The following is a 25,839-nucleotide window of genomic DNA, read 5'->3' as shown; positions in this document are numbered from 1 at the left end:
CTTCGAATCAGAAGATCAAGATCTGCTCAACGCAGACCATTGGTCAGAATGCGAATTTTTTTTCTCTTTATTTCAGATCCTCATATTCTTTACCGAATAATTTTTTTCGGACCACACTTGAGGATAATCTTTCAGACTACATCGATTTAATTTTATGTTTCAGTACGGTATTTTCATTTAGTATTTCTAACCTAGGTATCCTTCCTTGGAAAAACAAAATTTTCTAATAGTCTTTCAAATATGAATTATTCCTCAAAGTAAAAAACAAGACATTGGCTCCGCAAAAGGCAAAAAAATAGAAAAGGCAATCCACATCTTCACCACATCAATTCACTCCCTGACATGTTATGGCAATCATAAATTTTGTCCATCTTGTCCAATTCTTCTTTCCAGTTTTTCAGATGTTCCTCCAACGCCAAAAAATGTTCATCAAGTGAAAGAACTGACTCAACAACGGCATTTGAAAGATAACATCCCATCTCAAGAGTGGCCTTTACTGAATCCACTAAAACAGAAAGATTGAAAATTGAGGGAAAAAGCCACAAGTCAAAAACACGAAGTAATTTAACTATTTAAAGGTCTAATTAAGTAGAGGCATCAATTGGAGAAGGGTTATGGGAAGCATTTACCTCCTCCCCCTAGATTGTGAAAAACATCTTTTTTTGGGTATTTTATCATTTTCATAGGAAAAAATGGAAAAAAAAATTAACACCGCTAGATTTTGCAGTAAATTCCTACCCCACCCTACATTTCCATGAATTGTCGTCACTGAGTAGAGGGTTAGCTACATAAAGCTAGTCAGTTACAAGTTGTCCCCAATAAAGGCAGTAAATACAAGAGATAACACAGGTAAATTCGTCTCTGCTAATCTCTAACCTCACAACCAGCATTTTTCAAAAGCTCTTTTTATCACACTATCAGAACCTGAGGTTATATTATTTTTTAATCTCACAGGTAAATCCGTTTCTGGTAATCTTCTGATTGGTGACAAAACTACAGCGATGACCACTGTCATCGCTGTAGCTTCCACCACTCTTATTTGGTTCGCAGACTTATTTTCCTATTCTTCCAAACTTTTTTTCAGCAGTAAAAATACCCTGGGCCTTGGCTATTCTACCTTTTACATCTTCACTGCATCAAACCCCTTCACTAACAATACTGCCCAGGTAAATGAAGCTGAATCGGCTGAATCGAATGTATGTTCATAATATGTAAAACCTACAACTATAGGGATATTGTGATTCAGGTACTTCTCAGTTATTGATCTAAGAGTGAAGATATGGTCGACGCATACTCACCCCTTCCTAAAACCTCACACTGTTCTTCTTTAAAACTTTGTTCTCGGTATCCATAAGTCTAAAAAATATCATCATACTAAGTAATTTGCTTCTTACAGAGGTCAAAGTATAATTTCAATTCTCTAATTGCTACACTCATTCTTATCGCATTTCTCACAAAGGGGCTTAATTAAGGTTTTCCTGAAATCACTAGGGTATTCCCCTTTTTTTGAAGATCCTATTCATAATCTGCAGTAGTTTATCTCTAATTTCACAACCAGCATTAAAAAAAAAAATTCTTTTTAGCACACCATCAAAAACTGAGGTTATATTATTTTTTAATTTCACAGGTAAAAACATGTAAATTCAAGAGATAACACAGGTAACTTCGTATCTGGTAATCTTCTGATGACAAAACCAAAGGGTTAGGTAGGGTGGGATAAAAGAAGAGTACTCAAAAATTGGTAAAAATCGCTGAAATATCGATTAATTAGATTTGCGTCGATTTTGCACGATGGCACCAACGGCTTGCGTTAGGTCTAATTTTAAAACTCCGGTGACATCTTCAAGAGTATGAAACCCACTTCCAACTGTGGCACAGGGCTGTCATTCCTTTGGTACCTTCATACGTCTGGTGGTTAAATTTTTAAAGGTTAGTTTGAATGTATAAGTAATCACTGACAATTTTATTTGTTACATTACTGTTCTTTCTTGTAGCTTGGAAATTTGTTGTTGTAACTTTTTCTTATTCTTTTTTAAATGTGTGATGATCAATTTTTTTTAATTAGTTAATTTTTATTTTTGAATAGGTTGTAAAAGACTAGTGTGGGATATTTTATTTTTTATTGGCTGTAAAAGAATGGTATTTTTCTTTCTTTTAATTGTCTTTTTTTGGCCGGGACAGTGGAGTCCCGTATCGCTTAATTAGAGCTGACTACTGCTGTTAATTCGCATCAGGCTACTTTTTTATTATTTTATTCATTTGATTTTTTTTCTCCCTGTTTTGTAGGCCATGGAGCACAATGGAAGGGGGGATGGGACTTTTAATTTCATGTTTCCTTTCTGTTGTAAATATGTACTCAATAAACGAACTTGAACTTAAACAGCATACTTATAAAAAAAGAACAAACTCTTTTTTATACTATCTGTACACTCAACAAATTTTATATGCATTTTTGTACCCCTCCCTCAAATAAAAAATCCCGGATACACGTTTGATGGGAGCCCACAGATTTTTTTAGAATTAACAAGTGTCTTCCTCTTAGAGGACTGAACGCTGCAAAGGGTTTACAGTATCTGTCATATTCTAAGATTAGAATAGGGAATTTTATGACACTAGCTGACACTAGGAATACAGATCGTGATCTAGGAGGGATAGACAACTATACTAAGTGAAATGACTGTCAAATATGCTAAGAAAAAAGAGACGCCACCCAAAAGAAGGAATAACGGAAAACTCAAGTAAGAAATTGAGAAATAATGAAATCCATTTATATTGAAAAGTATGTCAATGATCAAATTGAATAAAATATATCTTCCATAAAATAGATTTTAAGTTTTTACTAACTCCAATATTTTGTACTCTGGATAATTAGTGCCGTAGCTATTTCGCAAGTTGTATAGCAGTAACGTTTCTTTCTTTCATTAGTTGGCCCCGTAAATTCTCAGTAAAATTTTCCGTAAATAACGTAAAATTTTCAGTGAATACTGACTTAGCAGACTGTTTTATTTAATTCTAAACGACAGACTTTTCAATTTTATAAAATATTCTCTTTTAAGCGAGACATCTTTGCGATGGGATTGATTTCGCCTCTCACCCTCCTTTTTTTAATTGTATTTTTGCCTTTTAACTTTTTTTTTCTTTGCTTCAAAATACGAATTATCGGGGCTATAATAGCAATTTTTGAAATGACTATTTCATTCCTCTATCTCTACCCTTTTATTACTGAGGTTTTTTGGAAACGCATAAAAAAGGAACGTAAGAGCTTTAGTTTCAACTGCATACAACAAACATACAACAATATTTCATGATAGAGGGAGCCCACAACTATAGTTTTTTTTTATACTGCCAGAATTAATTAAAAGCTACAACTTAGATTTGATTTTACAGATTTTTTTTAAATGTGGTTTCTAACTAAAACAAACCAAGGTCAAAGCAGGAATAATCAATTAAAACTTAAAACCACATATAATACTTTTCTAAATGAAAAAAAAAAAAATCATTTTGTGAATATTAATCCTCACAATAGAACTTTTCCTTTTTTCTCAATTTTGTAAGCAAAAATGAAATTCCGGCCAATCTGTTTTCTACTTCAATATATTTTATTATTCTTTTCATCTGATGAACCTACTAGTTTGTATGCTTGGAGAATCATTAACGTGAATATAATTTGATTCCCCAACAAAGGACATTAGTCATCTTAAATTAAAAAGTTTTCGGTAACTGAAATTGATATGATTAAGCGCTAAGAAACTAATTTTTTGTCACAGTCTTACCAGCTGAATGAGTTACAGTTTTAATGGCTTTTTCATAGAATTGAGCAATAATTTCAATTTGATCACGTGGTGATTCAGCTTCATAGTCTTTGTTCTGATTTGTTCTTTCTTCTCTCTTTTCGTCTTCTTCCCATGTTAGCTGATTTTCATCCTTCTCTTGAGACGAGCACGGATCTTCAAAGCTCATGGCTTGTGTCAGAATCTCGTTACCTAAAAAATTTGTTTCAAATTATTTTTTATTTTCCCATAAAGCAGAATCAATATTAATAAAACTCAGGTTCTAATAAACTATGGCAAACCTTTTGAGCCCGGCATGTAGAACTTTTTTTTGTCTCTGTAGGCACGTGTCACTAAAAATGAGCGTTCATATCATCTCTGACCCACGTGCCATAGGTCTTTACGCCAGAGATTTATTATTCAGATTTTAATATTACTTTCAATCTTGTATGAAAACTCAAACTGTTGGCTATTCAGCTCTTGCTGGAATTTATAAAAAATATTTAGTTTAGTGGAAAATAAAAAACATAGAATTTAGGTCCATATAAAAAACACACACAACAACGAATTCTACTGAGATTCACAAATATAAGAAGTGATTCAAGTTCTGCAGATCTCCTCGCAGCTGTTACAAATGCCTTATAAAGCTCGTGACGAGCAACACTTTTGGTGATTCAATGCGCGTCCTCCAAACATGAAAGAACACGCACAAAGGGAAATTCACACAAAGACAGGGGTATCTAATCTTGAGATAAAGACCCTCATTCTAAAACCATCCAAGTTTTTGAGCAAAAGCCTTTCCTTGGAAATTTCAGACACCTTAATTAAAGGGAATATGTCTTTGTACAACCCTTCTGACAATTTCTTATGAAAGAGTTAAATGAACTATAACGAAAATCTGGGAGGGAGGGGGGAGACAAAAGCATCCAAGGAGGTAAAGTACAGCAATGGTAAGACAGAGATAAGCCAGTCGGTCAGAAGAGATTAACAACTCGTTTCTTTTTTTCATTATGACATTACTGAGAGAATTTTTGGATTTCAAATGAACCTGTTAGATGAACCCCGTCTTCAAATGAAAAAAAAGAAAAGAAAACAATTGAACGTCGTTACAAGGTTACATGAACGCATTTAATTTTTTTTCAGCACCCTTTATAAAATCTCATGTTTCATTGCCAAGTTTCTTTTAAAAACTTGTTTTTGTCAAAAGTTTTCCTTTTGATTCTATTTGCTTCAAACATATACCGTAGATACTTGATACCAAAGTAAACTTTTTGAGATTAACAATGGTAGTTTATGAAGCAATCTGTTTAGTTCGTTTAAGAAAAATTATGAATCGACGATATTCTACTCACTCATAGAAGTAACTGCTACTTTTATGTTGATTATTCATCTTAATTTCCACTCGTTTCGGGTTTCATTTATTTACCAGTGGTAATTTCTTCGCCTTTTCAGTTTAAATTATTGTATAACTTCATTTTTACTCGTTTTAGGTTTCAACATAGCCCTTCAATTTCGTTTGAAAATGTTTTCAAATGAATAAAATTTTGGGCAGATGGGGAGTGAGATATTATTCCTGTGAGTGAAATCTGCATACTTTTTGGTATTCTATAGGGCTGACAATTTGGAACAGGGGTCAGTAGCGTGACTCTGTAAGCCCACCCAAAGTCGATCCAGCTCCAAAAAGGTACCTTGAAAAATCTGGGGAAGGTAAACAGCTGTGTGAAAGCACAGGATGGCTGGCCCCCCGCCCCCTATTGCAGTTCTTAGCTAAAGAGCGATGAAACAGAGATCAGCACCACTGGTAGGGACTGTAAAGTGACCCCACCCCACAGAAACTATTGAATAGAGACGTATCTTAGTCCACCATTTTCTTAATAGAACTTTTTCCGGTTTTATTTTGCTTTTAATATTTTTTTGTTTACATAAATGCAGGTTAAGGTCCTTTATTAAGAGTTCTGTTTCTTTAAGAAATTACACAATACGAAAAAATTTAACCAGATCAGTTTCCTATTTTTTTTTCTGTCTTAATCAAGGTTTCCTTGACTACATGTTCCCTAGGATCCACATGAACTAAAAGTTGCAAGCAGATTAGTGCAAAAATTTTCGAGCTATAAACCAGCCCATTTTTCTTTCTATTTTTTTACGTCATTTAGTTCCCATTGGTTCGGTCTAGCTGCTCTAGAAGTTCCATGCCAATCGGAAAAACATCATGTTTGGCCTATTTTGACGGGTCACAAATCAAAGCAAGCCAAATTTCTTTTTCGAATATTTTTACATCTTAGGTTTTTTTACCCAGTAATGCGCAATCCAACAGGAGACAAAACAGCTTTGGGAGCATCTGTTGGTGTCAAGAATCAACACAACAATTTTTTAAAAGTAGTTTCGTCTTCGTTGAGGTCTCTTTGAGTGGCAATTCTAAGGCTGGGCAGGGAGGGGGAAGCTACCCCCCCCCGTTTTTCTGACATCTGACATTATATTCCATTCATTTTGTATTTTTACGCTACTGTGGCATACCCCCCCAGACTACAAGGCTAAGACACTACTAATCTTTTTGTCCCTATCTAAATCCACTGTAAGTTTAAGTCAATTGGGGAAAATGAAATTTGTTTTTCAGTTTGTTTCAAGTGTCAAATATCAAAATAGCTAAACTTCAAAATGCCTTGACCTCACTGGGGTCTACCCGACACTGTCTACATGCTATGTAGGCTAAGTTTCAAGATTATCAGAGACAAAGAAATTTTAGGCCCACATTCAGGTGTTACAAATCAATACAGCCAAAATTAGTTTCAATTTTTCTTTTTGTCGATTATGTTTCCCTTCTTTCTACAAAATTCTGTCTCAGGCACTTAATGAATTGGTTCCTTTTTTTAGTACTTAAGACTTAAGACTACGGGCCAGGAATAAGCCCTATTTGGCATCATTAATAAATTCAAATAACCTTTATGTTCAAGGCCGAAACATATGTTTTTTCCTCCTTTTTTTGTACTGGTGGACAACTTTATAGTTCTGAATTCAGCTAAGCTAATTTAAAGCATAAGCTAGTTTAAAGCGTATTCAAGAACTGTCACATTTGACCCTAAATGCGATTACTATGTCAAACGGTAGGTTATAGGAGAGACAGAAATATATTGTACTTATTTTTTGGCGATACAAACTAATTTTTTTTTTAATTTCTATCTTTATTAAGGTTTTCTTAACTCTGTCTGCATGTGACTTTAAAGCTGATCGGTAAAACATACATGTGACTTTCCAAATGAGCACGTTTAAAAAAAAAGTTATTCAATCCTTCTTTTGGGCTCAATTTAGTGCAACACATTTCAAACAGTTCGTGGAACTGTAATAAGGAGCGACCCAGCTCAATAGCAACCAAAACTCTAAAAAATAGAATTTTGGTACCAATAGCTACATCAAAAGAATCGCATTTTAATGCTGATTTTAAATATATAAGTTTCATCAAGTTTAGTCTTACCCATCAAAAGTTACGAGCCTGAGAAAATTTGTGTTATTTTAGAAAATAGGGGAAAACACCCCCTAAAAGTCATAGAATCTTAACGAAAATCACACCATCAGATTCAGCGTATCAGAAACTGTAGAAGTTTCAAGCTCCTATCTACAAAAATGTGGAATTTTATATTTTTTGCCAGAAGGCAAATCACGGATGCGTGTTTATTTGTTTGTTGGTTTTTTTTTGTTTTTTTTTTTTCCCAGGGGTGATCGTATCGACCCATTTGTCCTAGAATATTGCGAAATGGCTCATTCTAACGGAAATGAAAAGTTCTAGTGCCCTTTTTAAGTGACCAAAAAATTTGATGTCCGAGCACCTGAGCTTTGCTATAGACGCTCTAACATAGGTGGAAGAAACAACATTAGTTCAGTTTTCAGGCGCTGGGTTTGAAGCATCTTTTTAGCAGGTTCGACCAAAATCCTTTTCAGGTTTTCCGTGTATACATCAGCCAGACTTAGATCGTTTGGATGTTGGACATGGGTTCTTCTAAATTATAATGCAACAGAATAGTATCATTAAAGACAGGTTCTGAAAAAATCTAAACCCGTGTCGAACACGGCACCCAAAACCATAATTTGCACAACCCATGTCGACCTACGTGTTGGATAAGGGTGGCCCAAAAACGGAGCTCTTTTATCGCAGCAGTAGGAAACGTCAACTTTAAGGCGTTAAGTAAAGTAGCTTCAAAATATACCACCACTGACTGAGGAGAAAGGATGGGTTCTAGGGCTCTGATCCCTCCAAGATACGGGTGCATGTGTCCTAGGAATTATTCCTAGGGGACACGGCGAAAAGGCAAGGGACAGTGTTGCTACCATGAAGAGCATGGACGGTGTAGAACTGATAAAACAGATGGGGATAATTCCAAAGGTCCCCTTTGCAAACCAGTTATAAGACCTACAGAGGATATCCAGGATTCCCTGGGTTCCTAAAATAAACAATCGCTGAGAATCTCCTACACCACTCTCAGCTCAATTTTGCACAAGGTGGGAGGGGGGGAGGGTCAACCAAACCAATTTTCTTTTTGTGTGTGAATTGGGGTATTTGACCGAAGGAATTTCAGATGTACGTTTCAATACAATTGAAAAAAATAAAGAAAAGATTTTGGGTGGGTTATTAGGCTGAGACTTTGCCCTACATTTTTCTAACAGGCCAGGGTTAGGGACAACAAGATTTTTACCCATTTCCAGTACCCAGCATCTTTTCCCCTCTCAATAAAACGTTTTATTCTTTTAGCCACGACAAAGGCTCCTTGAAAGTTAAAAACAAATCAGAAAATTAAGTTTTTGAACCAATTTTCGGGCCCTATATTCGGAAGAGCCATGCCCCAGCTAAAAGAATTTTTATCCCTTTTCGGGCCCTGTTTTCGGAGAACAAAATTGTCTAATCATTTTTTTTGCATTGGGATTCATGTGGCCCTAAGAATTAAGGACAATTAGCTTCAAGCCGTGGGGCAAAATGACCTGGACTAATATAATTTCGTACATAGGCTCCCATCTGCCCAAGAACTCCTAGGTTTCTAGCTAATAAGAACAGAGTTGTTGGTTATTTGTTGATCCTCGTTTTCGGAGGGAACCAACACTTTGTTTCTATTTTCCATCTGCATTGGGATCCCCTTAACCTAAGGAATTCGGAGAATACTTTCCTGTCGATCGAAGTAAATATTCTCTGGCTTTTATTAGATTCCGATTTTTGAGGACTGTCCCCCCTAACAATTTTAGCAAAATAGGTTCCTCTTGGCCCAAGGGTTTATTGCAGTGAGTTTCGCAATCGTCAAGATAAAATTGACACATTTCCTGACCCCCTAAAACTCCCCTCTGCTATAAAGAGTGACCTTCTATGTCGAGGGTCAATCTGACATCCAAGATTAAACAGGTCCCTTTTTCCAGTATAAAATATACCTGTAAACAATTGGCATAATTTACAGCCCTTGCATCAAGACTATGGTTGTCAAGTCATCCCCTGATGCATATTTTTTGGACCTTTTGACTATTTCGGAAAAATGGCTATCTGGAAAAGCAGGACAGATGTCTTGCGCGGAGAGGAGGTTGCAAAAACCTACAAGGAAGGGAGTTGGTTACCGTCTCATCCGTTTCGAACAGAAAAAGGACATCAGAACTTGAGATTTTCCCCAAATGAGCCCCTATTTTATGACCATCCTGGCCATACGAATTGATCAGGAACAAATATGGGAGGCACATGAAAAATTCTGGTTTTGAGCGTTTTGGTTTGCACTGATAAGGATCATTCCACAATTATCGTCCATTGCCACGAACAGTTGTTAATCTTGTTAACTTACCAGTGAAATCGACATCATTTTGCAAATCTTCACTGTTACTTTCGATAGCTTCCTCCATTTCAAAAGGCAAGTCAGTTATGGTATTTTCATAGCCGCTCTCTTTGCCAACTTCTGCAATTTCTTTTCTCGTTGATTTTGCATCGATATCAGTTTCCTTCAAACTTTCTTGGATCCCTATAATAGAGATTGTTAGAGTGCATAAAACTTTTTTTATTTATCTTTGCCAGTTGTAACAAGAGCTAAGATCTCATATGGCACTTGTGACGACGCAAGAAGAGCTAAGAGCCAATAGATTATATGGTATGAGCTCTAACAAAATTCTATGAATCAATAGATTGATTTAAAAAAGAAAATAAGAGGCTTAATGCCGGTCAGGATTTAAAATAAGAGCTCTGAGTCACGACGTCCTTCTATATATCAAAATTCATTAAGATCCGATCACCCAATCGTAAGTTATAAATACCGAATCTTTTCTAATTTTTCCTCTCCCTTTAACCCCTCAGATGGTCGAATCTGGGAAAACGACTTTATCAAGTCCAATTGTGCAGCTCCCTGACACGCCTACCAATTTTCATCGTCCTAGCACGTCCAGAAGCACCAAACTCGCCAAATCACTAAACCCCTCCCCCAAACTCCCCCAAATAGAGCAAATCCAGTACGGTTCTGTCAATCACGTATCAAGGACATTTGCTTATTCTATCCACCAAGCTTCATCCCGATTCCTCCACTCCAAGTGTTTTCCAAGATTTCCCCCTCCAACTCCCCCCAATGTCAAAAGATCTTGTCGGGATTTGAAATAAGAGCTCTGAGACATTAATTCCTTCTAAATATAAAATTCCATTAAGATCCGATCACCTATTCGTAAGATAAAAATACCCCAATTTTCACGTTTTCCAAGAATTCCGGTTTCCCCCTCCAACTCCCCCCAATGTCACAGGATCTGGTCGGAATCTAAAATTAGAGCTTTAAAGCACAAGATCCTCCTAAATATCAAATTTCATTAAGATCTGGTCACCCTTTCGTAAGTTACAAATACCTCCATTTTCAAAATTACCCCCCCCAACTCCACCAGAGAGAGCATATCCGGCCCGGTTATGTCAGTCACGTATCTTAGACAGATTTTTATTCTTCCCATCCAGTTTCATCCTGATCTCACCGCTTTAAGTATTTTCTAAGATTTCCGGTCCCCCCAACTACCCCCCCCAATCACGCTTGATCCGGTTGAGATTTAAAATAAAATATCTGAGTTACGAGGTCCTTCTTAATATGAAGTTTCATGAAGATCCGATCACTCCTTCGTAAGTTAAAACCACGTCATTTTTTCTAATTTTTCAGAATTAACCCACCCATCCCCCCCCCCAATAGAGAGGATCCGTTCCAATTATGTAAATCACGTATCTAAGACTTCTGCTTATTTTTCCCACCAAGTTTCATCCCGATCCCTTCAATCTAAGCGTTTTCCATGATTTTAGGTTCCCCCACCCCAAACTCCCCCCAATGTCACCAGATCCGGTCGGGATTTAAAATAAGAGCTTTGAGACACGATATCCTTCTAAATATCAAGTTTCATTGAGATCTGATCACCCGTTCGTAAGTTAAAAATACCTCATTTTTTCTAATTTTTCAGAATTACCCCCCCCCCCAACTACCCTAAAGAGAGCGGATCCGTTCCGGTTATGTCAATCATGTATCTAGGACTTGTGCTTATTTTTCCCACCAAGTTTCATGAAGATCCGATCACTCCTTCGTAAGTTAAAAACACGTCATTTTTTCTAATTTTTCAGAATTAACCCACCCATCCCCCCCCCCCCCCAATAGAGCGGATCCGTTCCAATTATGTAAATCACGTATCTAAGACTTCTGCTTATTTTTCCCACCAAGTTTCATCCCGATCCCTCCACTCTAAGTGTTTTCCATGTTTTAGGTTTCCCCCTCCCAACTCCCCCCCCAATGTCACCAGATCCGGTCGGGGTTTAAAATGAGAGCTTTGAGACACGATATCCTTCTAAATATCAAATTTCATTGAGATCCGATCACCCGTTCGTAAGTTAAAAATACCTCATTTTTTTAATTTTTCGAATCCCCCCCCCCCCAACTACCCCAAAGAGAGCGGATCCATTCTGGTTATGTCAATCATGTATCTAGGACTTGTGCTTACTTTTACCAATAAGTTTCATCCCGATCCCTCCACTCTAAGTGTTTTCCAAGCTTTTAGGTTTCCCCCTCCCAGCTCCCCCCCAATGTCACCAGATCCGGTCGGGATTTGAAATAACAGCTTTAAGACATGATATCCTTTCAAAATATCGGTCTGTCGGACCGACAGACCGACAGAATTTGCGATTGCTATATGTCACTTGGTTAATCCAAGTGCCATAAAAACAAAATCTATTGAAAAAGAAGAAGAAAATAACAGCACAAGGTAAGAGATTTTATGAATTCAACTCATGTTTGTAGCACTAAAATACTAACATGCAGTATAATCGTGGTTCATCTGATTGGCTCAAATTATCGCTAGCTAAATTTCAGCATAGTAAAATCACAATGTGAATGGACCTTAAGTTAGTTGATTTTGGATTCCTTCTTATGAGTTCTTAGAATGGTTTTATTTATCAATTCTGTGGATTTGCTATGATAATTACCAAAAGATTATACCTGCCTATTAAAATGAAGATTTGTGAAAAACTGTCAAAAGGACAAATAATTCCGTCAACAGAATTCGTAAAACACTTATAAAAAAGAAGACAATTCAAAAGAAGCCCTGCTAAAGAAATCGTTTCTTCACAAAAAAAACCCACTAATGTCATATCTCAAATTGCAATAAAAATTTGTAGTAGAAAATAAATTAGAACTTAAACAATAAATATTTCGCTCATTCAGCCAAAATAGAGATTAAGAACAATTATCGAACTAAATCCTGGCTAATTAAATAAGTCTATATAGATTCCTCCAATCAACAACAGCAATAAAGATATATAACATTACTTACATTTTTATTAAAATGCATCATCAACCTAAAATTTTGGAATAGAATGTTTTAATTAATAAATATAACATTACTAGAAGTGAATTTTTAAATATACTACTAAATAACACTATTTTATAATATTAGTATACAATATTATACATTTCTGCAAGATTTAATAAATTAGAACTGCCAGGATATCTTGGAGCGGTAGGCAGCTGAGAAAACTTCAGTTTGAGAAAGATCTGAAAGCACTCATATCTCAGTATTCAAGTCTGGAAAATGTCTTCCTTACTTAGAGAACTATCATCTGCTAGACAAGGTTATTTTAATACGGGATATAGAAAATATAATTTTGTTCTATTTTAAGCTGGAAGCTGAATAGTACAAAAAACATAAGACAAGCTTATGAAACACACGACCAAAACTTTATTTTGGTGGAACATTCTTCTAGCAGTTGAATGGAGGTATTTATTTCCAGGTTAGCCCTTGCAAAAAAGAAAATCTAGCCTTGTTTTCTTAATCTATAGACCCTAGTAACTTACTTTCCATAAACAGAGTTCCTGGAATTATTTCAAGGAAATACGAAATTGTTTCCAATTCTTACAACTAAGAACCTAGATTCCTTTCAAAGAGGGTTGGAGGGTCACCCCTTGAAACTCTGAAAAAAAAGTATGATGAAGATTGTTCTTATGGCAACCCAATTTTTAGCAAATATTAATTATGAAAATAATCCTTCCTCTTCTTCCTGGGAACTGGCTTTCAAATGTTACCCACGCAGATCCAGAGCTGGTTAGTTGCCTAATTGAGTGAAAGTATCAAACAACCTATTGAGAAAAACAAAAAACAAGGAACACTACAGGCTTTGTTTATAATGTTCAAATTATCCGAAAAAAAAATCCAAAATTTTGGTTTTGAATTTCAACATAGAAAATGTGGTTAAGTACTTTTAGCATAGGTGTGACAAAATTCCGATTCAACAAATTCAAGGATTTTCAAAAACCAAAAATGTTTTTGAGCACTTACCACAGGGTTTTTTAACCACCAAACAAAATTATTTTACCCAAAAAGCTTGATCAGAAAATTCTTAATAAATTGAATCTATTGCTATTAGGATTCCTGCCTGTATATCTGTAAACGTTTTGTATCTATTGAAGGCAATTCTCAATTGCCTTAGTAAAGAGCAACGTCCCATCCATGTATTATTTTTTTCCCAGCCTCTTTGCATGGAGGGGGAGATCACACAAACTTGGAAAGAAGTTCAGTTTGCTGGAGACCAAAGGCTTTGTTGCCCTTTCTAGGGAATGGAATTGACTGAATGGTAAACATCCCCCTCCTGTGTCCATTCTTACTGCCTCCCCATAACCCCCTTAATTCATAAGTTACACATAGAAAGATTTCTTACCAACAAAATCAGGGGAGATATTCATCTTTTCCATGTCTTTGGTATTCTCTCCCTCTCTATCAAGAGATAAGTCAAGAATGGTAACTACAAAGTCCACTTCTTCTGTTGAATCTCTCTTTACTTGTGTTTGTTTTTCACCTCCTTTTTTTAAATCTTCCTGGAACCCTGCAAAAAGATGTAGTAGATGATTAGTATTAAAGATCAATTCAAATGAGAAACCCAATTTATGGATTTTTTTTATTGAACAAATTCGTACTCAATTGCAATCAGTTTGAGAGAAGTGATCTTAAGTTTCTTGGTTTTGAGAAGATAGTTACCACAAAAATACCCAATAGAATTGGAGAACAGTTGCTATTACCCTGCTCAAAACAAGCCAAATTGAATTTATGGAGAGATTCTGATCTTCGGAAGGCACATCACATCTCCCTGTCAAATTATACTGTACAAAATTGAACTGCATAGCTTGCGATATTCTGTCACTAGAGGTAAGAGATTCACTAAAAAATTTTCTTTAATTGCAGGAAGGTGCTAGTTTCCAGATAAGGATATTTTGACAGGTATTTTTTTTCTTTTGAGTATTGCAAAGCGTTACCAAGGAGCTTAAGGCAGATTTTTAAATGATAAGCAATGATTTTTCTAATAGGACACAACAAATCCTTGGTTTGCTAAGGATTTATTGTGCCAATAATCTCTTGACAATAATCAGAATAGAAATAAACTCTTTGAGATTTTATCAACACAGTTTTAGGGAAGGCAGATTGATAGACTCAAACTTGTTTGGTGGCTACAGTGATTACTCGACTTATACATAAAGGGATCCCAGTTGAGCTTTTCCTTCTTGACCAGGTTAAGGTATTTGAGATTTTTCACATTGGAAACCGAAGCTTAAACTGAAATACCAGAAAATAAATAAAGAAGTCATCAATTGGTCATTGCCTTCCTGGCAGACAGAATGCAGGTATTAGTTGTTCATACTTCAGACGGCTTACTGGTTTATTCCAAAGCTAAACCAGTAAAGAGCAGAGGACCCCAAGGCACTCACTCTTGCCCTATAATGTTCAACATTTATATTAGAGATGTCCCGGATTGCACAAAAATAAAATGATATTTCGTGCTGACAACTCTGAGCTTCCAGGGGCAGCCAATACTGCTAGAGCAAGAGTCTCCCTCCTTCAGGAAGACCTGGGCAGCCTTGCACGCTTGTCAGAAAAGTGGACGCTAGAGTACAATGCTGAAAATGCAAGCGGTTCTACCTTGGCCCAAATAACTGGAAGTAACAGTGCTCAATCCCAGACGTGCTGGCTACTTTAAGCTGACACTACAAAGGAGGAGCTTGACCTTGGGTATAGGGTATACTCCCAACTAAAGTTTTATCAGCATATCATCTCAGCTGTTACAAATATGGGGAGACGTCCTGGCACCATCAAAAGAACATTAGTCAGCTGCAACCCAAATGCAATACAAGAAAAAATTATAGACCTCTATGGCATGCCTAGTGCTTGAGTTCGGTATGACACTAGCCTTTCCATAATTCAAGGGAGATAAACCATTCTTTGAAAACGTCCAGTAGTGTGCCACCAAAATACCATACAACCTGACCCCATGAGAGGCTTGCAGCATCAAAAATTACAACTCCTACATATCGTAGATCAAGAGGTGATGCCATCACAGTATGCAAGCATCTTCAAGCCAATCCCAGTTCAAGCTTTCTCCCCATTAACCCCAACATGAAAATCCAGAGAAACTCCCATAAAGTCTCTGAACAAATTACTAACCACAGAAAGCAATGCCACTTCTAACCCAACTATGATGCTCTGCTTTGGAACTCCCAGAGCAATCAAACCCTGTAGTCATTCACGCAAGGTGTAGACAAGGACTGGGAGCATCAGGAACTGAGACCTCCACAAACCTTCAGGAGCAAAACTCCCCAAAGTCTTCAACCAAACTTTGAAGTCAACACTGAAAGGTATACCACAAGGGGCCATCCTCCGACATCTGCATAAAGGAATTGATGATTCCAGGTAAAGTGGGTATCCTGCCTTACTTTCTGCTGTAAAGAATATAATGAAGAAGGTATTAGTTGAACACATTTGATAAATTCATCAGCTATAATCTCCAAGTATGCATATATATCATTTACTTCTGCCATATGGCACCAAAACAGAGTCAGAATATACCTAGTTGACTTCTTCTACATTTTCTACTGACTTACTGCCAAGGTCATTCTGTAGATAAGATATTTGCTGAGATCCATGTCTTTAATCCTGGACCTACTTCTACCACCTGGCATTAGAAAAGGTTCAATATTCTGAGGACAGAAAACGCAGCCCATTCTGCTGCCCTAAGCAAGATACTTTTTGCGCCCCTCCTCTTCCCACAATTAGAATTTTGCTTCGATTTTCCTTCGCAACTGAACCCCTTATCCAAAATCACTACTTCTTATGCATCTTTTTTTTTCCACTTAACAAGACTATTACATTAATTTACACGCATAGTAACAAATTATATATACAAATACAAACAATATAAGGAGTGCCTAACGAGGAAAATCTAGCCTGTGTGGCTACTAGTACAACCATAATCATGATACACAGTTATACACGAAATCCTTTTTTTTCAGAGTATTTACTACACTAGGTATATAATAGAAACTTGACACATAAAACCTATAATTTTCAGTTTGATTCTAAAAGTTTACATAGATTATAGGGAAAAGCGAAAAGTTAACATAGAGAAGGTCTACATTTTACAATTTAATTTTTCTTAATTTCATCTTTGTGAAAGAAGTCACCAGTTCATTCAAGTCAACGTCTTTTACCAAGTTTTGTTCAACTGATAGAGTGGCCAGTCCTTGAAGTCTTTCTTGTGTCATGGTGGATCGAATATAAGTTTTAATTAATTTTAATTTTGAAAAACTACGCTCACCACTAGCAACAGACACAGGCAGAGTCAGCAAAATCAGTAAAGCTACAGAGAAATTTACAGCAAAATCTTTAAGGTCATTGCTTATGATAAAATTAATGACATCTTCTGGATTTGCGTTCTTGGGTACTCTCCTAGCAATGGCTTGAACTTGATTGCAATGTTCGTGGCTTTGAATATCTTTAGCTAATTCATACAATCGTTCGTCAGGGACTTTGCTGTCCGAATATATAAACCGAATATATATTTAAGTAACCTCGTCTAACCGTTGAAATCTTTCATCCAGAGAAGAAATTGCAGTATCAAGAATGGCACAGTGGAAATTGAATTTGAAATGTTCTTGAGGGGATACCAAATGTTCATCATCCACTTTGCAATCAAACTGTTTTTTCTTCCTTTTCAACCGCGTTGGCAGGGTTTCTGTTTCAAATGTTGGTTGAATATTTAACTCCTCTGCCACTCCTCCGGCGTCAACTAGAATACTTCCTAAGCCATTGTTGCAACATAACATTTGTCAATCAATCAATCAATAATTTTATTGACCCATATAAAATGAGACGAGTGACCATAATGAGTAAAGAATATAGAGAAGAGAGAGAAAAAAAAATCAGACTATGATACACGATACTAAATAAACGCACTTTAATATGGGTAGCTACAGTCTAGAGATGAAACAAATTTGGCACGTCGTTGGTCCACAGCTACAAATAGATCAGTAACACCATATAGTTGCATAACTTTGCGGTTACCCGCCCAAAGAGGAAGACTTAGAAGATACTTTGCATACTTGTAATATAGCTTACGGATTGTCAGTAAATCAGTCATGGTAGATAGCTTCCAAAAAGGAGCTAGGGCTAGGACATGAGGGATTGTGTAAGCGTTACAGAGTCTAGCCAAAACTTTCTTACTGTAACGTCTTTTAGCGTTAACTAGTAGTTTATAAGCTATTCTAGCCCTTGTGCTGAAATGCCCAAGTAGCCCTGCACACGTACTTTTCAGGTCAGTACCAAGGGGTAAGCCCAGATAAATTAGGGATGACAAAAGTTTGATATAAGAATCACCCAAGGTGACTATGGTACTATCAGAGCCTGGCCGTTTAGAATTGAACTTAATACATTCACTCTTACTCGGATTGAATTTTAGACCAATATCATTGTAATCCTCACTAAAACTTGCAAAATTCTTCTCTATTAAAGCCAGGGTTCTCTTCAAATTAAGAATATCGTCAGCATAATTCAAAAGCGATAGGTCCAAGCCACGAAAAATAAGGCTCATTTCAACTTCCTTCTGTGCATTGATAACACTGTTGTTAAATAGCAGTGGTGAGGTTATAGCACCTTGTCGAATACCTTTATGTACGGGATTGGACCTGTCAATTCAATCAGAGATTTTACCAGAAAGTGAATTAATCTTCATGTTTAATCTCCAATATATGTTTTGAAGGGTAGCTATTACAGAACTATTCATACCACGAAGCAGAGTCACAAGTAAAAAGTTGCGGCTGGATTCCAGAGTCAAAAGCTCTGCTGATATCATGGATGGCAAGAAACAGTGGATCTGCAGACGAGGCGATTTCAAGTATAACATTTGTATGGATGGAGTGGACGACCGTTTTTAAAACTGAACTGATTTTCTAGCGTGGAGCAAGTCTGATTGAACATATTGATCACAAGAGATTCCATTAGCTTGCACAACACTGGAGAAACAGTGATTGGGTGGTACGACTGGCAATTGGTGCTATCTTTATCCTTTTTGCAAACAGGTGTAATGACCCCAGTACAAAAAGCATCCAGAACTTGCTCACAATTGAAAATCATTTGATAGAGTAGTTCTAAATGATATATAAGGGATGGAGACCTGTGAACGAAATGCATACTACATAACTGATCAGCGCCACTTGAATGTTTCTTGTTCAGTTTCAGTATTGCGTCGCAAATTTTCTGGGTTGTCACAACAAATCCAAGATCATAACTGTGGGACTCGAGGGCCTGATCAAGCTCTAGGTTGAATTTTCTTTTGAGATTATCATTTGGAGTGGCAAAGTCCCTGTTGAACTGTTCTACCAGCTCATCGTCAGTAGTAGCGGCTTGATTAAGCAGCACAATACCAGCCTTCTGCTTTACAAACTTCCAAACGGCTACTGGATCATTATGAAGAGACTGGCTATGCATATTAATTATGTTTGCTCTATCTTTGGCAAATTTCTTGGCGAACTGACGCTTTGCTAATACGCGAACTTGGTTGGTTACTCCATGCTTAGGCCAACCGCACTCCGTCCATAGTCGGAGCCAGAACTTGGATCTTTGACAAGCTAGCACTAGATGAGGGTTCAGGGACCATGAAACTACTTCCGAACCAATGCGAAAGTGACGAGAAGGCACTGCCGCAAGTTCAGCACAACAAAGAGCATACGTTATTTCACTACAGTAGACATTTAAGAGGCTTTGTTTTTCTTCTTTGGATTGACTGGATGCCCACTGGAGTAAAAGGAAGGGTATCTTGATTTTCGACAGCGTATTGTCTTGCACTATACTGTGTGAGATTTTATTAGTCTTATTCCACTCCTTCTTTCCTGACCATTTGCAACTCTTACTGCCGTTTTGAGACTTGGAACTATTGATGGCAAAACTGTTTACGATAGGGAAATGATCAGAAGCACCAAAAGAAAGATCGACATGACATGGTTCAGGGGGAGTAAACACAGGAGAACAAAGCATAATATCCAGGGACGATGTTAAACCGGAATTACAGATATAATTGAGGGGAGAGTCATTGTCAATGTGTCAAGTCGGCACAGATGCAGCAAGCAAAAGTTGCACTCTGGGGCGGCCGCATGGGACAAGTCACAGTTCATATCACCAGCAACCACTATGGACAAACCTAAAGAGGCTCAAGAACTTAGAGATCTTGCAAGGCTGTCACAGGCTTGGGTAAATCTATTGTCTGACGCGAGGTCCCAGTAGTCCATTGGCATGTAAATGGAATAAACCACTATCATATTTACTTGCACGGCGACAAAGAAAGATTCCTCTGCATAAAGGGTTGGTTCCAGACGCTTGTTCACAAGTACGGCAACACCTTCAGAGGGTCTGCTGCGTTCTGAGGCCTTGGCTGGAACTGAGAACATTTTGGTCACGTCACTTAGTTGCAGCAGGCTTAAAGATTCACGAACGAGAAAATATTCTTGCAGGCATACGAAATCATTGCAGAGCATGAGGCTCTTGATAAGAGGAATTTTATCTAATGTTCCACCATTAATATTCCAGCTAGCAATGCGTACAATCGTCAAGGTCATTGTTTAAGGATTTTCTGGACAAGAGGACATTTAATACTATAGCAAGGATGGTTCTTTGAGCTGCAGAGGGCACGTTTAAAGTCGTTAGTACAGGGAGTCTCTTTTGAATTGGCACGTCCTTCCCCACATTGGGAGCAACACAGAGGATTGGGGCATATGCGCGCAGGGTGACCATAATGCTGACAACTGTAGCATCGCACTGGGAGAAACTTGCATTCGGAAATGCTTAGTATCTCATAACCAAACATAAGAGGAGACTGGATAGCCTCATTCAGGTTTTCTTTACTTTCAAAGTGCAGTTTGTACATCTGAGTGGAATGGATTACCTTGGCTTTGGTACAGTGTTTTATACGAGTAGAAAGGCTGTCAGCAGAGACATCCTTGGGAATGAAACAAATTATACCATAGAACAAAGGACTAGAGACTTTGACAGCACAAGACTTATCTTCTCTTGCTAGGGCAGATGCAAATGCCTGAGTTGCTTTCTTATTGCTCATCATAACATGCCATTCATTTTTTCTTGGTTTCAAATCTACAATATGAGAGCAAGACTCACCAGACTCACTTTCAAAGAAATTCTTATGTGAGGCAGGGAAATCGATTTCTGCTGGAGGATGCTTTAAAACGACAGTATAGGTGGGTTTTGTTGGGAAAGGGTGAGGCTTAAGGGTCACAGTGGGGGTCAGGTTTCGAGCATGCTCAGAAGCAACATAAATTTGAAAATTCGTACATAGCTTGTTGACCTTTCTTGTGAGGGTGGCAGTTACTTCACCAGAGAGTATAGGGACCTCGTCAGGTTCGAATATTGTAAACAAGGGAGGGAGACACGTTTTTGGCCACAGCTTCTTAAAAAAACAAATACAAAGTTGAAACAATAGGGAAAATCTTTTTAAGACAGTGGAAATCAATTCTGTGAATATTTTGGCCCTATGTCCAAGGGCCATCTTCAGCACAATACAAGAAAGAGAGAGAGAAAAAAAAAATGTATATATAAATAAACTTACATTAAAATGCAAGAATCAAAACTAATAATGTTTTTTTCAAAACTTTCTTAAAACAGCCCTAGCATCCTTACTTCAGCGAAGTTCAACCAGGATTGACAACAAGAGTGAAGTGAGATGATAAAATTCATTCAAACAAAACAAAACAAAATGATTAAATGCAATTTCTCAGAGCCAATCTTGCATTTTTTGCAGCCTGCCTTAAAGGCTTTTTTTTAACTAGTTCAATACTATTATAAATCGGTTTAGTAAAATATTTTGTTAAAACATTTTTAATTAAATTTGAGTAAAAAAAATTTAGTTAGTACTCCCCTAAGTCCCTGTTCAAAGAAATATTACTATTTATTTTGAATCTAATTTTGATTGATTCCCAAACAACCTGTTTTTATCCCCAAATCATTACTAGTGTGTGAAGATTTTTCAAAAAGTATCACGTGGGAGGGATTATTAAATATATGCCAACCTAAAGCAGAATCAAAGGAGTTGTTGAAACTATTTGAAATTAATGCCTTGTCTATGTCTTTTTATGCTTTTTTTAGCCCTCATGGCAAAGGTTGTAAGTTATGCCCTGGGGGCATATAAGATATATATAGAAAGGATGGCTGTATAAACTTTGGAGGCTGCTCATTGGATTGGCAATCAAAAGTTGTCTAACCTTTATTCCCTCCTTTGTGTAGATGGCAGTACCTCTCCTTGGGTTAATAGACAGATTTGAGAACAGGCAATATCTAGGTATCCTGATCTGGTTTTCTGCTAGTGGGTTACTGGAATTCTTAGGGGTCAACTCACCAATACATAGTATATCATAATCTTCAGAGGTGGCTGCCAGTTTCAGTTCTGGAAGCTTATTTGTCACTGTATCAATGTTTGTGTAAAACAGTTTCAGCACTTTCTTTCTGTTGACTGGGTAGTTATTATACATCACTTTTGTTAAGCTTACGTAACTAATGTTTGTTGAGCTAGAGCTCAAACACGAATCGAAAGAATCATTATTATCAACATCAACACTAACACTACAAGAAAACAAACTATTTACAGTTGGGCCTGTTTCAGTGGGCAATAGAGTCAGTGCTTCATTGTAGCCCTGTTTTTGCTTTTCTCTTTCTGCCTTTGTATGATCAAAGTGAAACAGCACATTCCCCTTCAGCTCTCTTGATATAGCCACAATCTCCTTTTTAGCCTTGTAGCTGTCTGTGAGAAAAAGAACAGGCCTATGGTGGTCATCTGGTTTTGGAGAATATTTTCCAATTGGCCATGGCTCCAGAACATTGACAGATAGCAGGTTATATGATTGGGAAAGATGGTCCTTAACAAACATTTGAATATCAGCAGCCTTTCACATGATTCTGGTATTCCATATGCCACAATGTTAAGCTGACATTTTTGTCTTTCTCTGTCCTCATGAATAATTTTTCTCACATCACTTTCAAACTTCCCACTACTATCACCATGAAGCTGGCTCAGCTTACTTGTAACTATGTCTTGTATTTTAGATTCCACCTCAGCTAGAGAACATTTGCTTGCAACAGCACTTTCAAAGTTAAAAATTTTATTCATCCTCACTAGTTCTTGCTTGAGATCTTTTTGGAACTGATCAAGCAAGGTAGTCACAGCTTTTAAAACTATTTATAAAGCAATTAGCTATTGGGTGGTGTCAGAGCCTAGGCTGGTGTTTCTGCTAATCTTACAGACCAGACAAAACCATTAACATGTGAGACTATCAGTCATTTTTTTGAATAGTGCATGTTCTGATTTTGAGACCCCAATACACTGTGTGCACAACCATCATGTCACATGATAAGGCTGAATACTGTTTATCAAGTTGAATCTGACAATCACAACATTCATCCACATTCTTTTTTGGACTTACTTGGATTCTCTTATTGTTTGTTTTGGGCAGCATTTTCTGTTTCTTCTCCAAGAACCTGGGCTTACACAAACAAAGACCATAGAGCAAAGTTTCCACTTTGGGCAAACAGGATCCAAATGTTCAAAATTTTGTGGTTACTAGAGATCAAATACCCACTTTTTCCTTGAGTTTGGCTTTCAAAAATAACTGTGGGAAGCATAATACTCAAATCTTTTCTTAATAAATTAAATCTATGTTTAATTCAAAAATAATTGACAGTCAATTTAGCACCAGATTTGAGCTATACTACAAAACTGACAAACATGACACTCTATAGAAGCTATACATACAAATCTCACCACAGTTTGTTTCTAGATACAGAAATCATTTAGCTGAATTCTATGTTTTTCAGAATTTAAAGTGAAACTTCTAAAAAACAGGGAAACCCTAATGAAATCTTGAAATGATGTTATGCTTTTAACTATTTTGCCTTCAGTAAACATATTTACACACAGGAAAGTTCCTTTATAAGTCTTGCCTAGATCCTGCTATCCTTTTTCTGACACTCATTTACAAGCTAGTCAAATAAAGTCTATCATTCATGAAATGCAGCCAAATCAATTACCAACACAGTTCTAAGCCAATATAAACCTATGGTTTGAAATGGTTGTATTTGCAGTCAAAATCTATCTGTCCCTAAAAAGCAAATACTTTTGTAGATCCTGCTATCCTTTTTCTAAAACTCATTGATAATCTAGTCAAACAAAGCCTATCATTTATTAAATGCAACAAATCAATTACCAACACAGTTCTAAGCCAATATAAACCTATGGTTTGAAATGGTTGTATTTGCAGTCAAAACATAAGCCATAACATAATTACATCACTTACCACCAGCAAGAACCTACAGGAGGATCTACCACCTTATCTCACTGGCAAATGCAATTTAAGGTAAAAGCAAATACTTATCCTACTGCTCAAAAGTAACTTAAAACAAGGTAAAATTCTAGATAAAAAGATTCTTCTAATTAGGAAAGCAGGTCTAGTAAAGTTAGGCAAAAACAAACTTTTAAGAATCAATCTAATCCTGAACTATAAACAGGAGCAGTGTTTTCAAGCTTCTATTTTTTAGTTCTTTCCAGTTTCTAAGGCCTAGAAGATTTGAGGGTAAGGTTTATTGATCTGCCTTTAGGAGTACAATGGATTTTTCATTATTTTGAAGGAGTGTTAAATCAATTTGAGAAAAAAATGAATTACAGAGAATTTACTGAATATATACAACTAAGGGTATATATTTGCACATCAGGGGGGGGAGGAGTAAATTTCACTTCCAATGCAAATGAATGTTAGGCTTTATTTAGATTCTGGGTGAAATTCTGATTTTAAAAGCATGTCTATTACTTAGTTATCTCATTAGCCTAATGACTTAGCTGAAAATTCTAAATATTTATTTAGCCTATATCATTCCTAAATGTCCTTCAGTTTGATTTATCACACCCCAATTCAAAAATATAAAGCCAAGGTTAAATATTTTAATTTTCCTATAGGTTAACCCTTTCTTCAAATAGCCTAGATTCAATGACAACAAAGAAGCAGTTTTGACAAAATCAAGAAACAGAAAAATGTACAGAGAACAGCCTATGTAATTTAAGCTGTATATTTGAAAATTAGGGGAGTGGGGGCAAAGTAAAGTAGTGCTTTTACAAATGATATAATCATTGGTAAGTTTACTAATTAACTCACTAATGAGATAGCTACAAAACAGACATAGGCTATCTTTAGAATCAGAGTTTCATCCTAAACCCTCAAAAAACATTCATTTCTGTTGTAAACGAGCACTAAGCTACAGTAGCCCCCCTAATTTGCAAACATACCCTGAAATGTTTACACACATTGAATTTTAAATTATTTTGGCATTGATTAAATAACATTGAAGAAAGAATGATCTATGGAGCATTCAGTGCATAGGCATATGTATAACTCATGGTGTATGTTTGCACATTAGGAGAAGGTCGTTTCTAATAGAAACAAATATTATCTTTGGATTCAGAATGAAATTCTGATTCTAAAAGTTGGCTTATGATTATTTTTCAGCTATCTCATTAGTGAATTAACAGAAAATTTACCTAATTAAGTAGGCCTTTGCTAATTTACAATTTTATTGTTTCCAGAATTTATTGTTTCATTCACAGGATCGATTGTGTAATCTAATAGCAGTAAATTCTAAGCATATGCCTTGGTCTTAAACAACTCTGGGATAGGTCAAACCATGGGGCAACAAGAGGTTATCCAGCCTCCCCCCCAGTTCAAACAAAGTGACATCTCTGAGTAGGGGATGAGATAAACTGTGTTATCATATTTTCTAGAGATACTTATATCACCTTTTGGTAATGCCAAAATAAGATTAGGTTAATTTAAGATACAAATTTTGAATTTTGATAAAATTTATATTTATAGATGGCCTTTGGAGCCAAAATAGAGACAGAGACCAAAATTCGGAGCCAGATATCTTGAATAAGCAGTAATTAAATAAACAGTTTTTTTAGTCCGAATTTCCAGAATAGTTTTTGCTGCAGTGATAAGATCTAATTTTAAGTGTATTTTTAATGTGAAAAACTGTTTTACATTCATTTTTGCAGAATTGTAATGTTAAGTAATATGATTCATGCAGTTTAATCTCAGCCCGATTCCAAGTGCTAAATTCTGTTAGAGACACTGCAAGTCGAAAATAAATTCTCGTTGAAAAACGGCAAAAGAAATGATTTTGATGCTAATCATTTCCAATCATGGATCATAATTCGTAATTCCTTTTAAATTAAATAAGTTTTGAA

The 25,839-nt window shown here is 36.5% G+C and overlaps 1 protein-coding gene across 3 annotated transcripts; it reads right to left on the bottom strand.

Moving 5' to 3' along the window:
* Positions 1–227: 227 nt before the first annotated feature.
* Positions 228–25,478, bottom strand: LOC136028890 (uncharacterized). Of its 3 annotated transcripts, none has more exons than XM_065706850.1 (5): positions 25,390–25,478; positions 13,942–14,106; positions 9,575–9,748; positions 3,774–3,983; positions 228–505 (listed from the first exon to the last, which is right to left on the bottom strand). In XM_065706850.1, exons 2-5 carry the CDS (start codon positions 13,973–13,975, stop codon positions 318–320), a joined length of 606 nt encoding a protein of 201 aa, XP_065562922.1. In that variant the 5' UTR covers positions 13,976–14,106; positions 25,390–25,478; the 3' UTR covers positions 228–317. The 3 variants fall into 3 exon arrangements, with proteins under 3 accessions (XP_065562922.1, XP_065562924.1, XP_065562921.1); XM_065706852.1 differs by lacking the exon at positions 25,390–25,478 and adding an exon at positions 24,901–24,927; XM_065706849.1 differs by lacking the exons at positions 228–505; positions 3,774–3,983; positions 9,575–9,748; positions 25,390–25,478 and adding an exon at positions 21,815–23,018 and having other exon boundaries at positions 13,970–14,106.
* Positions 25,479–25,839: the final 361 nt, after the last annotated feature.

Source organism: Artemia franciscana, chromosome 7 (genome assembly GCF_032884065.1).
Source record: "Artemia franciscana chromosome 7, ASM3288406v1, whole genome shotgun sequence".
NCBI lineage: Eukaryota > Metazoa > Arthropoda > Branchiopoda > Anostraca > Artemiidae > Artemia > Artemia franciscana.
Note: the sequence above shows the minus strand (reverse complement) of the source record. Positions and strands in the feature narration are given on the sequence as shown.

Bases quoted from the DNA above. Each gene is read 5' to 3' on its own strand.
- LOC136028890 (XM_065706849.1), bottom strand. From the start codon at position 22,477: ATGTTTGTTAAGGACCATCTTTCCCAATCATATAACCTGCTATCTGTC.